Genomic DNA, 15847 nt, shown 5'->3' with positions numbered 1-15847 from the left:
AATAGTTTATATATTTCATATACCATGTAGCTAAAAGCACAGTGAAAAAGACATAAGGAAAAACACTAGGACAATAAAGTTATGGGTAGAAAATTGATAGGAGCCAATTGTAATTATGAGAAAACCCAGACACGTTTTACTAAGGTATCATTGACAGAACTAAACCGTTAATACTCTTTAAAATATTACATGATAAAAGTTAACCCTAGTTGTTATCAGCAAGACCAACAACAGAGGAACCATTCACTCTAGAAATTAACGACAGCCATGCAAGGGCTTTCCCTATAGTAAATCCTATCAGAACTGAGGTTAGACAACCTGCACCTAAAAGGGGAGAATGAAATCTTGTAAGAGAAGCTAGCACTTGCGAAAACATGAAGCCCTCTAACTCAGTAAGTGGAAGGCCAGAAGCAACCATCAGTCGATATCTATTTCAAGAAAATAGAGACCACGTTAGTAAACTATGAAGGCCACATGAAGCCCTCTAACTCAGTAAGTGGAAGGCCAGAAGCAACCATCAGTCGATATCTATTTCAAGAGAATAGAGACCACGTTAGTAAACTATGAAGGCCACATGAATTTTTAGAAGGGGACCCGTTAAATACGTGAAGAAGGAACTCTGCAGATGACGACCAAAACGATCCCTTGAGTAAACCCTCGTATCAAATTTCCAGACACAAAAAATGGGAGAGAAAAGACCCGTGATCACAGTGGATGACATAACTTAGAGTAGTACCTATCATTAACACTTTGGTGAATTCAAAAAGGGTACAAGAAAACTAGTCTAAGATGGAATCGAGCCCATACTCAAAACTAGCATTGTTAGAAACGCCTCGTCCTTCTTTATTGTCTTGTATTAAAGGAAGGAAACCTGCGTTATTGCACGAAAAGGGAAAAATCGAGATGAGAAAACCCTAGCAACGAAATAGAATAAAATTTCAATAAGAAATTGAATATTTAATTGAGTGAAGGAAAAATTATCACTTGTCAAAAGAGTCTACCGACCACCCAGGAATAATTGGGTAATTGCAGAACCCTCACAACAAAAATCAGCAACAAAGGGGGAGAGTTGGGGTCGGTTGGTTACCCCATAACCAACCCTAACGCTTTACATCCGTCTGATTGAACTAAAGAAAATCAACGGTGTTTAGAGAGATAGGTTTCTTGTACCGCTCGACTCATCGTTCAAGGTGAGATTTTGCTTTAGTCTCGAGAGACTTGTAATGCAATAAGTGATAATGTATGACATATGTAATATGCGGAATTTCATAAAGCTACCAACAACATTGCGATACCATGGAAATGTACCTATGTTAAGTCCATGACGCACCTTATCACTTGGTGGCAAGAATATCATGTTTATGATAGTAATGCAATTTTATTATGTTGCCTTTAGGAATGTTTCATTATTACATTTGTTATATGTTTTATGGTACCTCGACATATTTACTGCAAATTATCAGACAATGTCAGAATCTTATATTAGTTTTCAGGCTATTGCAAAAATTCCATCATAAAGCTAGAATTATTAAGAATATTTTAATAATATAAATAATAACAAATCCTCATTTTATAAAAACCAAATAACCCAATAATTTAACCACAACCTTTCCTTTCTTTAAATAATAATCCTTTATTAAAATTTAAACACAATATTTATAAGTCCGTCAAATAATAAGAAGAGTATAAATAGTTTTCTTTCTCAATGAGAGATAAGACGGTGAATTTAGGTATTAAAATTTAAACACGATATTTATAAGTCGGTCAAATAATAAGAAGATTATAAATAGTTTTTTTCTCAATGAGATAAGACGGGCGAATTTAGTTTTCCAAAAAGCATGGCGAATTTAGCGCCTCTAAAATCTGGACTTTCACTTCTGAATATCTGAGTGAATAATAAGAAGAGCCATGACTAATGTTTGATCGATTCCATGCTGCACAACAAGGCTGAGTACGTCGTCTCCAAACATGACCTCCGATGTCGCTTGCTTCCGTCTTGCCTGTTCCATTCAATGAATGAATCCATGAAATTACCCACTACGCTCACCTTCTTCCCTTTAATAAACTGAACAGTGAATTCGTAGTATTCAATAACATGACAACGAACCTGAGCGACAATTTCACCAGAGCCACGGAATAATGTGAAGGAGGAGGTTGGCTTGCACAGATATCCCTTCATTTGATAATGGCAAGTCTCCGTATTATGGCCTTTTATCGGATTTATGACAACTTTGGCGGAGGGTTTGCTTGAGAAAAGTTTCAACACCGACGTTATAACTGTAAACGCTGGCTTCTCACAGCCATCGCCATCTCCTCTGAATGCATCCCATCGCTGTCTAAAACTCAACCTCCGCTAAACGCACAATCAAAATCAAAATCAAAATTAATCAACATAAGTAAAATCAATAAAATGTGTTGAAAAGGGTAGGCTATTTTTATTTCAGGAAATATTTCAGGTTTCTGCCGAAGTAGTGCCGAAGTAGTAAAAGAGTTAGAACAATTAATTTTGCTAAGAAAATAATAAAAGAGTTTAAACAATTAACTTTGCTCGCATCTATTAAATTTCAAAATATTTTCTAAATTTGAAATCCAATTTAGTTCAACTGAAAATAATAATACCTTATGGGACAGGGTGAGAAGAATGTTTCCTGCAGCATCCATGAGAGAGAGGTGTTTGGCCTGAGTTGAGTAATCATCAACTCTGAAGACCAGATTTCCAGATGAATCAAATACTGTGAATCCTTTTCCATCAAGGAAGAGAGAGCTCTTCCAAACGGTGAAGGTGGAAGGAGGGTGTACTTCACAAAAATGATCATCATTGCAAGTCAAAACTGAAACTACCGTGGCCGAGGGACACGTAACGCCTGGATGCACCTGAGGACGCACAACAAAACAAAATCACAGATAATGTAATCACAGTGATATCTTTCTCAATTTACTGATTATATATTTTTATTTAAAATAATCAAATTAAATAATAAACCATTCAAAACAAATTATCAAATTCACTAAATCTGTGAAAATTGAAGCTATCAATAATTTGAAAACTAATTTAATAAAACACATACTATGCACCACGAAAGGCACTTTGAAAAAATTCCGGCACTCCTTTCAGATTTATTCATCAGAACATAAATTTTAATACAACAACGAAGGCTCTATTTATTGGCCTAGAGTCCTGCGATCGAAACTTTCCAATAACAGTAACCTTAGTTAAAATAATGTTAACCCTGGGTCAAGATGACAGTCCCCTATCCTTGGGGAAGCGAAAGCGAATCACAGTTTGCTTGCTCTTTTGTATTTAATTAATGCGAATGCAGGTCCAAAACAGCAATAAAATTATCATTTATCCATTAGATAAGTCTCGTCACCCTCTTACATCATCTAAACGACAAGGAAAATATGAAGCTCCCTTGTAAGATTTTAAAATGTTACGAAGAAATCAGATCTTCCCCCTTGGCCTTAATGAACCTAAGATTTATAAAAAATCTTTAAACAATATGAATGCACCTAGAAATATCTTAATGCACCTACAAAGAAATATCTTACTGCACCTACACATACCTATATACAGGTCAAGTTATACAAGTTGCACATATATAAACAAGCTTATACTAGTTGCACGCTTATTAGTGGTCGTAACTTGTAAAATATTATGAATGCCTCTCCCCATCTTAAAATTAAAATAATCTTGCACTTCATTATTATTCTGGCACTTCGAAGACGTGTTTTTATACTAATAAAAAGCAGGCCGCCTACTTTTTTTTTTTTTAAGCCAAAAAGGTGTTTGCACATCTAAATCATATGTCCTCGATAAGTTTTTTTTTAGCCAAAAAGGTGTTTGCACATCTAAATCATATGTCCTCGATAAGTTTGAAATTGGAATGCACGGACATTAGTAGTAATAAGTCATTTAATAAGAATTTTTTTTTTAAACAAATAATTTAATATAAAAATACTAATAATTTTAAAGAAATAATAGATGTGCTTTCTTAAATTTTTAATGATCAAAAGTTCATGTTGTAAGTTGTTATTATCGATGTAGTTTCCGTTTTTCTGGCATATTTTCTATTAAGTTTTACTCCACGTTTGGAATTTCATGTTTGATGTGCCTTCCTAAATTTTTGATAATGAAAAGTTCATGTTGTAAGTTGTTATTATCAATGTAGTTTCCGATTTTTTGGCGTATTTTCTAGTAAGTTTTTCTCCATGTTTGGAATATCATGTTTGATTTATTGAGTTATACAATCAAGGTACCTTACAAGGTTTTTGTTACATTAAATCCATGTTTTCTTTAAACAATGTAATTTAAAGAAACGAAAATTGTAATTTCACCAACAATTGTATCATGGAATTTGGGTAAAATCGTTAAAATGTAGAACATTTAGACTCCACTTATTATTGCCATGTTTAGGAAGATGGAGTGTTGGTCATAATATATTGATTGTAATATAGGAGATAAGCAAGGTTGTCCCTTGTCCCGTAACTCTTTTGTCATTATATGTGGACAAGTTAAATAGATGTTTGGAAGAAGGTTGTGTTGACAAGAGTTTAGTCTAAATAGTCATCATCATTCTTCTTCATGATGATGATATTACTAAAATAACAAAGTGTCCCTATTACATCAATAAATGACAAAAATTCTCAAGGATTCCAACTTTGGTAGGTATAATTGTTAACACTAACAAAACAAAGGTTATGACAATCAAATCTAAAAAGATTATTTATGTTAATTTTGTCTATGAAAACAACATTTTGAAGGAAGTGACTTTATACAAATATCTCAAAATTAATCTTCATCATGAGCTCTAGTGGAACTATTGTTAAGCCCTATATAAGGCCCATATTAACCTAAAAAACAACAATTATAGCATAACAATATGATAAATGGAAATTTGAAAGCTTATTATGATCTTGAAAACAATCACAAATCAATAGACCTTTTTCTTTGGGATAAGAAGAATCTCTTCTTTGTGTTAGAAAATTATATATTACAGAGCAATGGAACACCCAAAATATATTGCAGAAATATAAACACAAAAAACACATAAAACAAGAGAGACACAGATATACGTGATTGACCCAATTTGGGCTATGTCCATAGAGAAATAGCTAGTCCTTCCTTTATATTATCCCCCAAACTAAAGAGATACAACCTACAACAGATCCACTGTAATTCCCTCTTTGCCCTCACACAATCTCTTCTCTCTTTCTCGCTCAGAATACAGGTCTACATAGACACAATACAGTTCCCTCATATATAGTGAGGGGTTACCTTATAGGGCAAAAAACCCTAAATTAAACATAACTTCTACCATCATATCTCTGTCTAATCAATGACCCAGATTGACAACAAAATTACAACATTTTACAAGGCAATTTTACATCTATATTTAGCTTCGGGGGCGCTATCCCCAATCCCCCGCCAGGGGGGGGGGATCCCAAATATTACAACTGCTCCCCCTCGACCCCCCTTACTACATACATTTTACAGGCGACGCTGCTGCCACATTGCGAACTGGGGTCCAATGTGGCGATACCTCTAAATCAAGAAGATAATTCGGCTCCACAACCAACACTTTGAGATTCTTGCTACTCATATTATCGTATGTGGTTACGAGTTGAGGTTCAACATATCTATAGAATCATTGAGAAAGATAAAGTAATTTCAAAAAGCATTTTATAACTTGTATCTTTAACGTTAAAGGTAATACACCTTCCTACCCCCCTCACAGAAATGAAAATTTTCCCCATTTAGAGTAGGTTTATGGCTAGATGGTTAATGTATAAGAATTGGTGTTGCATGGGGAGACATCCCTTTGGGTGATAGGTGCACTCCCAATATTTCCCATGCTCTAAGGATTGGGTGACAAATGGAGAAACATTTTTCCTACATCTCCTTTTGCGGGAAACTTTGGGAAACACATGGGGAAGTGTTTCCTTGGTGTGTGGGATATATTTCCCCAAAATGGAGACATTTGGGCATCCCCTTCCCCTAGAAGTGGGATTCCTGGACACCCCATGCCATATGTTTTTATGTAAAAACCCATGAAGATAGAAAAAAGATATGCAATAGAGCTTTGAGAAGCAGATAACCTTGGTAATTAATGGGAATATTAAATTCTTAAATTAACGGATATAAAAGGTTACTAAAATGTTTAACATTACCATTATCTTAGGATGTTTGAAGTGGTTCGAATCTCATAAAACTTCACATGGGCAAAGGAGAATTTGAGATCCCCATTCATAATTCAACAAACTTAATAATTTCCAAGATTTCAAGATAGATATGATTACAATGTTTCCATTGGATTGCGCAATGTTGAATTTGTATGGGATGGGTAGTTATTGCAAGGATCTTATCATTAATATTCTTATTTTTGTAATGCATATATGATGACCTGTATTCTAAGGACCTCAACATCCCCCAACCCCCCTTGAATTTCCCTAAAATTCTGGGGTGTTCCACATGTCCCCATTGCACATTTATGTACTCTTGTGCTCCCTTATCCTCGTAAATTGGGGGAATATAATAAACAACAAGGGAGAAAAGAGGCTTCCTAAGATGGCTTCAAAATCTATATAAAACCACTTATGAAACAAGCAACAGTGTCATAATATGTCGTTTCTTGGCTAAATCATTTGAGAATTAAGGAAGAGGGTATTGTATAGGATAATGATAATATTAAAAATATCATTACGTTTAAATTTAAGGAGAAATTGTGGTGTGATAAAGAATTAGAATATAAGAAAATTCTCTCTGTATTTTAACTACCAGAGAAAAAACTAACATTGCTAAAACAATAAGTTCTTACAAACCTCATAGTGAAAAATGGCATTTGGAAATTTCTAAATGTCATTGATTGATAGAATTGTCATATGTGTGATAGTAAAAGGGTTGAAAAAGACAATCCCTTTCTCTTATAGTATCATGTAGACATCCACATTAAATTTCAATTTCAATATTTTTTACAATATTAACTATCTTAAATCTTTAACTCAAAAAATCTAATATAATTTAAGATCGATTGTTTAAAGAAGGTAAGAATAATATAGAAAAAATATGTGATTTTTTACCTTTTATAATGTTAAATAAGCTAAAATTAATTTAGTAAATATTAATAACTATCATCATAATAAAATATAAAAGGAGAGGATAAATTCTTACATACATATACTAATATAAGAGTTTTTTTAATTGAATTTGACACTATCTAATCTAGGGTTAACCATTTGAAAGATTTTAGTAGAGAATGTATACCTCTATATACTTTAGTAGCCAATTTGCTGAGTAGATACTGGTTCCTTATCCTACAAACAAAGTGATCTCATTCACCAATTTGGTGTTTCGCATGGCCATGATCTCAAAATTAAATTATTATTGTTATAATTTATGAGTCGACTTAGTAAGATTTACATATTGAAACATCCACTACAATAATAAGGTCTCTATGAACCGTTAGCTTGAATTCCTCTTCTTAAGGAACTCAACTTTTTATATGATAATTTGTGCATCAATGATTCCTTCTCATCAACTTCACTCATCTATATGCACTCATTTTTATGGTACTCTTCTATCATTGGCATTTGAGATTTTACTATATTTTCAAAATGTTATTGCATTTCTTATGCTAGTTGCAATTCTATTATAGGCATGACAAATATTGATTTTCTTGTTGAATTGATAAAATATGTTACTTGCCAGTTGACTTTAGCAAAATATATAATTTCGTCTTGCCAATATTTTGACAAGGATGATTGCAAATTTGATTTTCATGCAAATTATTTCTACTAATAAGATGAAAAGAAGAAAAACATGTTTCGATAAAATGTCGAATATTTCTATTTTCCTGTAAATTCAAAAATGATTTCCTAATTTTCTAGAAATCTTATTTTTAATTTTCAATTGGCTAAGCAAGCTCTAATGGGACATAATTCCCCTGGTGGAGGTAATTTTATTTTCGGTACATGTGATTGCCTCACAATTAAAAAAAAAAAACTATTTTTGTGAGTGATCATTCCATTGGTGAGTTCTCTGACACTGACAGTAACACTATTATGTTACTTTTCTGCACAATGATGCCAAAACTAATGCGGTTGAAGGTCCTTTACATCAGCGGGGAGAGATGGGATGATGTTGAACAATTATCCAATTAATATTGTTATGTTTCATTGTGTTGAGATTCCTTGTGTAGAGCTTTCCTTGTGCGGAGCTTTCACTGTGTGGAGGAACTTCATCTGCACAGTGAAATCCCTATAGTAAGCCCCTCACTTCACATCCATTTCTTAGTTGAATCCTGGATCATAGCACTTCTACTCCAAGACAATGAGCATTTGTGACTGTCAAAAGTAATAAATTCCAATTCTGATTCGAATGGTAGATGAACATGGTTGAACTAGAAGCAAGGTTTAATAGGCAAAGAGAGAAAATAGTCCAAAGCAATAGAAATTTATGGAGCTGCATGAAACTGGATGAAAGCAAGCATATTTGAGTGGGATAATCAAGCTGGGTTGGATAGTAACAAGTTTTTATTTGATATAAAATTGATTTGTTTAGTGTTCATTTCACTGTTTAGTGGTCAGTTGAATCGCTGGGAAACAAAAGGAAACAAACCCCCCACCAAATTTTTTTTCGGTAAAATAAAAAGAGGGTCTTTGAAGCAAGACTGCATTTTTCCTCGCTACTTTAAACCCAAAGGTGTGCTCTATTTCCTATGGTTAAGACTCTGCAACAAGCTATCGATCTAGAAGGTATAAGTGGATTTTATCGAAATGAAAAAATGCTACTTAAAATTTTGTATTGAATTCCTTGCTAAAAAATGATTTTAGTGACATGACATAATTACTTGGTGACCCCAAGTATGTGGTCAAAATAAATGTGACTATGATAGCATTGCATCCTGAGAATTTTTGAAGTATCTAAGTATAATGCGAAAGTTTTCCATGATGTCATAAAAATAATATTAAAATGATGTAAATAATGTGCGAAGGAAGCTCATTGAGTGGGAGTGCAGAGCTCTTATACGGAAATGCAGAAATCCACACACTTGTATAATGAGCTTCCTCTACACTCTAGAAGGACAAACAAACCAACAAATCTTACATCACTTTGTATAATCATGTATTAGATTTAATTCAAAAGTTAGTATCCACCTACAATCTTTGAAATTGCACCACCCAAAAATTTTAGGTTTGGAAAATAAAATCAGGAAACAAACCCACATGTAACAACATCTATGTTATACTTTGACATAAAATAGCTTGCTAGTCTCGCTATAATCGTATCGTATTGAATTTTTTCTTTTGACTTTATTGATGTTAGAGATAGTTTTAAAATTATTGCCACCTGACTTTAAACTTTCTCACCCAATTGTCAAATGTTATATTGCAGTCTACACATGCCTTATTTTAATTGTGAAATTGTCTAGATCACAACACATGAAATTGAGAATGATAACGCAAGAAGAGGTGAATTGAAAATTGTAGGATTCTGGATTATGCACGCAAGTATCCAATTAGTATACATGTGCTCCATGATTATTAACATTGATATCCACATATTCAAAAGAAAAAAATTTCAGGGAACATTTAAAGCTAAAAAATAATTCCAATGACTCATATTATTCAATGTGTAGCACATCTGGTGAAAATCCATTGATTCATGTCACACGGTGGTGGAATTTTGTAATAGAAAATGTGGTCATAACTCATTGTGCAGAGCTTGACACTCTCGCACAATGAGATTTCTCTGGAAATCCCTTGTAGCTTCTATCCCAAAAATAATAATGGTGTTTCCTTATGTTATGGGAAATCTGTACACGTGGTTTATATATATTTTTGGAAATTGAAGAGTGAGGAGGAAGTTCATCATGTGGGAGTGTGGAGCTCTTCATAATGAGCTAAATCCATTGTGTGGAGCTCCAGACAATGAGCTTCCTCTACATTCGTCCAATATGTATTTATGTATTAAAGATAAATGATGACTCTTTTGCATTATAAAGAAAGCCTTCATAACTACAACATGTTGAACCTACAGTGTGACTAAAATCACTTGAGCCATATGACCTACAACGGTTATAGAAAGTAAGTACAACAATTTGGCTTCCATGATAGACAAAGATTTTAACAAGGAGGTGGAAGAATTTATAAGTGAATTCAACCACCAATTGCTTCTACAAATATTATTGAAAATGAACAAGGAAAATCTCAGTTTGACTTTGCCTTGGTCAAACTAGTCAAAATTTGAATTTCTGTTTTAGCAGAAATCTTGGAGGTAGTTAACTGAGGTGGCATGGCACTTGTCAACAATGTAAACTTTGAAACGGGAACCCATACTATTACCCGTTTTGTAGAGATAGCAAAAAAGTGACTCGATTTCGAAAAGGGGTTATGCAGAACACACATGTGTTTTTTAAAGCTTAGTTTTTGGCACTATAAATTTTTTTATGTACATTGTGTTTTATAATGGTAGTGTTTTTTATGCTTTTTTAAAAATGTGGTAATTCTACACCAAACCCTTTTTTTAAAAGGTTTTTTTTTTAAGTTTTTTAATTTTCTAATGTATGAAATGTAAATAATTATTTTGAAAACTTAATAATTTTTGAAGTGGTCTTTTTCTTCATATTTTCTTGTTTTTATTTTAATTTTATTTTTCTTGTAGTGAGGTTTTTATTGTTTTGCATATTTAAAGAAGAAGGTTGATATTTTGAATTTTTGATATTCTACATATTTATACATTGTTAATTAAATTTTCAATCCACAAGAAATAATTGTTTCTAAAAAACAATATTTTTAACAATTGACATAAAAATAGCCATTTTTAACATAAATATAATTAAAAAACCACACGTTTTGATAATTTTTTATGCAAAAATCACAATTTTTATACGAAAATTTTAACTAAAAATAGTTAAATAATAGTTTTTTTTATGAATTTCATGTAAAAAAAAAAATAATAATCACTTTTTTTTTTTTCAAAAAATAATGGTTAACTTAAAACTTAATGCGAAAATCACATATTACAAATATTGAATGCATAACAACCTTAATTGAGTGTATATTCTTCTCATAAAATGTCAAAGTCAAAACATTGCAAGTATAACTACTTAATAGTTACAAAAAATGAGCTTGATTTCCAAGCATAACTTAAATTTAATCAACAATGTCATGCAATCCAAACTCTTCGTCCTCTAGAGTTTCATCATTGATTTCTTCCTCAATATTTTCTGCTTCCTTTTGCTCATTTTCGTCTTCTAATGGATCTTTCATGTCTGCCAATCTCCCAATGTATGTCTTTCCAAACATCCCATGTAATGGTGGTTGAGTTCCTTTGCCTTTTTTGCCACACGTGATTCACAAAAGTCCCCTTTCTTCAACTCAATTTCTTGCATTGCATCTGGAAGAAATTGAAGAGCATTAATTCTTTGCTGAATGAAATTGCATTGTAATGGATCTTTTTCAATTGCAATGTAATTTCTTCCTTTTTGAAGGCAGCATGCTAGTGTTGTGCCTATTTATCAAGCACAAAAGAAATAATGAAGTAAATTAGTACAATGACATATTAATTAAAAAAATAACATATTGAAATTCAATTCTATATAATAAAACTTACCTGAGCCAGAAAATAAATCCAGAACCCAATCTCCTTCATTTGAACATATGTCTATAAGAGAGTTAATCAATAATTGTAGTTTTTGATAAATGTTAACTATCTCTCCTTTTGCTTCTTTGTCTTCATATGTTAGTTTTCTCACAAGGGCATCATAACTCAGTGTTTGTCTATGACTCATTCCGTCCACCCGATTAAAAATCATAGACATACAACTATCATCTTTTTCCCAACTATCAATATGAATGAACTCACAATGATTTATAAATACTTGATCGTCACGGTTAAGAAGATTTGACTTTTTCCTGTAACATGAAATAGTAAAAGTTCAATCAACTTGTACATAAATGAATTTTTCAACATTAATCAAATATACATTTTAAACGTCTTACCATGTAAGCTGCATCCTTGAATTTGTTTTCCCTTTGAAGCTTGACAATATCATTGCCAATTGTGTGTCTGAATGAAATGTCACAAATCTCCATAATGGTGATGATGTGACTTCTATAAATCCCGCAACCAGTTTACTAAAAGCTTGATAAGTATAAGGGTCACTATCATAGTCAATATTTGGAATATTGAAACCATGGGGAATATCTGCAATAACTAGGGCATACTCCCTTTTAGGTATGAGTTTAGCAATGTCTTCACAGTCGCCTTGTATTACTTGATATTGAACAGTGTCTAGCCCATTCCAAATGAAATGAGTAAGAGTTGGATCAAGTTCAACATTCTTAACACATTGCTTCCTCAGTCTTTCAGTCTTTATTTTTTCAATAAAGGTTCTGAAGCTAGTTGGCGCTCCATTATCATCCTTCTTCATATTTTATAAAATAAACAAATATATGTGTAAGTTATAAATTAAAAATAGTACACAGATGAATAAAAACGAATGTGTAAATCAAGATACCTTTTTAAATGCAAGATAAAAATATTTTAATGTTGATGTAGAACTTGAATCTGGATAGTTGCGTACGACATCATCCCAACTATCTTCATTCAACAATCTAACCATTTGTTCTTGAATTTTCATGTAAACTTTGTGACTACATAGATAAAGTAACAAAAAGTCAATATAATGATATGTATAACAAATACTACCAAGAACAACATGTTTTATTTAAAAAAAATTATAATCTAGAAATAAATAAAAATAATTCAACAAACTTACTTTTGAAATTCCTCAGACATTTCCTCCAATGATAATTCACCTGACTTCACACGAGATAATATTGTTTTGATAATTTTTCATCTTTCACTCCTTGCATTGCTCTCCAAGGTGTGATAGTCATATCTTCTGGAAGCTGCTGCAAGTCAGGACCTAATTTACTGTCGCCACATATCAATGGCTTAGACTTTTTAACCTTCTGGTTTTTAATGCCAATGTTTTCCCACATGCTAAAAATCTCATCAATCAAGTTCCAAACATCTCCAGTTCTAAATGCCAATTGGAAAATGTTATCAACACCTCTGAATATATCTCTAGGAAGGTTGCGTTTTCCACCTTTTGAATTGGGTTTCTCTTCAATTTGATAGCCTATTTCCATACAACATTCCCTTCGGAAATCTGCAGTAACATTTATCCTATCCCCACCACATTTTTCTTGAAATTCACTGTGAATAAATCTATCCCTTTGGATGAAATTCATAAACATCCTATATTCATTATCTGAATTATGATCCCATGCCACTAACTTTGCTTCTGTATCTGATAAACCAGCATAAATGATACATTTCATTGTTTCAAAACATGGGTTATTGGGATATTTCTCCATCAATTGTCTTTGAGCTTCTACAGAATGGTTCCCCCCAAGCACATAATAATTGTATTCAAAACATTTTGACTTATCAAATGCTTCTTTGTCGGGAACTTGGACTAGATAAAAAAGAAGCACATAATTAACCACATGAGCATATGGATTATACCTCATCAATCTCTTCAAGTTGTGAACATGTAGATGGTGTAGCTTTCTAACTTGATATTGACATTGTCCTTCACTTGCCTTATAGGTTTGTCTGACATTAAGCTGAAATGTACGACCACCATCAATTAAGTTTTTCTTTGTCAAATTCTGTCGAATGGCATTTTGTTTTGTTTTGATAATGCCATCCTCTAAATCAGCTCCTGGTGTAATGATTTCTCTGCTTTCTTTTGAATTTTCACTAGGTTCTTGACTGCTGGTAATGACTACTTCAAAATCTTCAACTTTACTTTTCTTCGTCATAACATTCTCAATAGATTTATTTTTGGGCATTGTTACTTTTGGTCTTTTACAGCTCTTCTCAGTTCCAATGTCATCTTCAGTAACGGCAACATATGCTTCACTGTCAGTTTCAACTTCATTGCCCTCAAAAGTAACTTGTTTACCCTTGCTAGATTTATCCACTAGAGGCCTTTTTTTCTGATCCTTTGGATGTAGTTTTGTAGCATCATCAATTACTACATTTTTCTTGTTTTCCATATATTCTTCTAACACTGAGTAAAAACTGCTGACAACTTTCATGATATCATGCTCTATGAAATGAATGCCTCCCAACCTAATTGAACAACTTTCAACAAAATTCTGCCAAACAAAATATCATATGTCAATAAAAACAAAATTAAAAAAATATAGTGAGACACTTTCAAGAAAATGAAATACAAATATAAATAACAATACTTACGATGTTTTGTTTCATCTCATTTATGATTTGTTTACACAACTTTGTAGATACCTCTCTCGTGTCATACAATGAATATGTTAGTTGATATTTAATCCTTTCATGTGACTTGGGAGCTTTTGTAAGTATGTAAACAACTTCAGTGTCTGGTACCGAACACATATCTATGACTCTTTCCATCAGCTCAAAAATTCCATTTTCATTCGGTATATCAATATATAGATATATGTTCACACTTTGGCTTTCTCTTTCTTTCACATACCAGATTCTTGATGGGAATTTCACCTCTTTTGAATTCTTCCAGTCTGAAATCATCTTCTTATCATTTGAGGCACTTGAAAGATTTGTAGCCATGAGCTCAGGTGGAGTTCGTTCACCAATGTTTTTTGAGGATGCACCTTTAAGTGTCTTTAGTCTATACAAATTCACAGAAATCTTCTTTGATGCCATTTTCCTGAAAAATAGAAACACATAAATTAGTAAACAACGAAAACATAAAAACTTAAATCCACAATGAAAATATATCCTAAATTTTTAATTTGTATAATCAGATAATTGAAATTAAAAAAATATTAACACCAAGAACTGGTAGAAGCCCTCTGACACCACCCTGTCCATACATGGAGTGGTGGGCGATTTCCCCACCCCTTACCCCGCACGCCCTCTTCCCCCTCAACTGACCCACGCCAACCCACCCCGCAATTGGATGGCCATCCAACCGCACCATTACCCCCCTTCCACACCTCCCCCCTACCCCCATGCCACCCCACCCCCCAACCACTTCCCCTCCATGCCCTGGCCCCCCTACCGGCCACAACCCCCATGCAACTTCACCCGCTTCCCCCTGCCCCCAACCCCCAACAGCATATCCCCTTCACCCCCAACTGAGCCACCCCACCCTGCAATTGGACGGCCACCCCAGCCCACCCTTACCCACCTTCCACCTATTTGCCCTACTCCCCTCGCCCCGAACTGAACCACCCCTCCCCGCAATCAGATGGCCACCCCAACCCACCCTTACCCCCCCTTCCCTCTACCCCTTAACCCCCCCTACGTCAGCCCCCTCGAATGCACCCCACATCCTCCCCTTCCTCCCTTCCTCTCACCTCACCCCTCATTCCCCCCTCTTCCTACCCCTCCTCCTCACTCCCCTCCACCCCCCCCGCCTCACCCCTTGGGTTGACAAAACTACTAAGTGGACTGAGCCATGCAGAAACTAATTGGGACAGATAAAGCATTAAGTGTAGCCTTGGGGCTAATAACACTAGTGTTAGCACCCATTGATAAACTAGCTCAATAAATGGTTTCATTTTCTCTGCAACAACGCATATAGCTAGTAAACCTCCCATTACACAAATTTTCACTTAGAATTGAATTGAGACTCTCTATTCTTTGGTTGGACCCATGTGATTGTTTTTTCCTAGGTTGAGAGTCACTGAAGTGTTGCAGTTGGGGGCTATTGAGAAATCACATGAGAAAAGGGACTCTGACTCTTACCATTTATTGACTCGTTAAGAAATCCTGAGTAATTACCTCCTAAGACTCTAAATTTTGCAGGGGGTAGCTAACTGTAAGAAT

At 33.9% G+C, this 15847-nt stretch overlaps 1 protein-coding gene across 1 annotated transcript; it reads right to left on the bottom strand.

Moving 5' to 3' along the window:
- Window positions 1-1871: 1871 nt before the first annotated feature.
- Window positions 1872-14996, bottom strand: LOC149175555 (protein LURP-one-related 11-like). Its single transcript, XM_089421166.1, has 4 exons — window positions 14856-14996; window positions 2620-2874; window positions 2108-2353; window positions 1872-2000 (listed from the first exon to the last, which is right to left on the bottom strand). Exons 1-4 carry the CDS (start codon window positions 14994-14996, stop codon window positions 1872-1874), a joined length of 771 nt encoding a protein of 256 aa, XP_089277292.1.
- Window positions 14997-15847: the final 851 nt, after the last annotated feature.

Source organism: Pinus tabuliformis, chromosome 4_1 (assembly GCF_031772625.1).
Source record: "Pinus tabuliformis cultivar Carrire ecotype Pingquan chromosome 4_1, CPIR1, whole genome shotgun sequence".
Classification (NCBI taxonomy): Eukaryota; Viridiplantae; Streptophyta; class Pinopsida; order Pinales; family Pinaceae; genus Pinus; species Pinus tabuliformis.
The sequence above is the reverse complement of the archived record's forward strand: the minus strand, read 5'-3'. Positions and strand labels throughout refer to the sequence as shown.

What these genes read in the sequence shown, in the direction of transcription:
- LOC149175555 (XM_089421166.1), bottom strand. Translation starts at nt 14,996, where the DNA reads ATGGTGCGGTTGGATGGCCATCCAATTGCGGGGTGGGTTGGCGTGGGT. An exon ending in GTGTCAGAGGGCTTCTACCA is followed by an intron (nt 2,875 to 14,855) that starts GTTCTTGGTGTT and finishes GTGCGTCCTCAG; the next exon opens with GTGCATCCAGGCGTTACGTG. An exon ending in TTCTCACCCTGTCCCATAAG is followed by an intron (nt 2,354 to 2,619) that starts GTATTATTATTT and finishes TTGTGCGTTTAG; the next exon opens with CGGAGGTTGAGTTTTAGACA.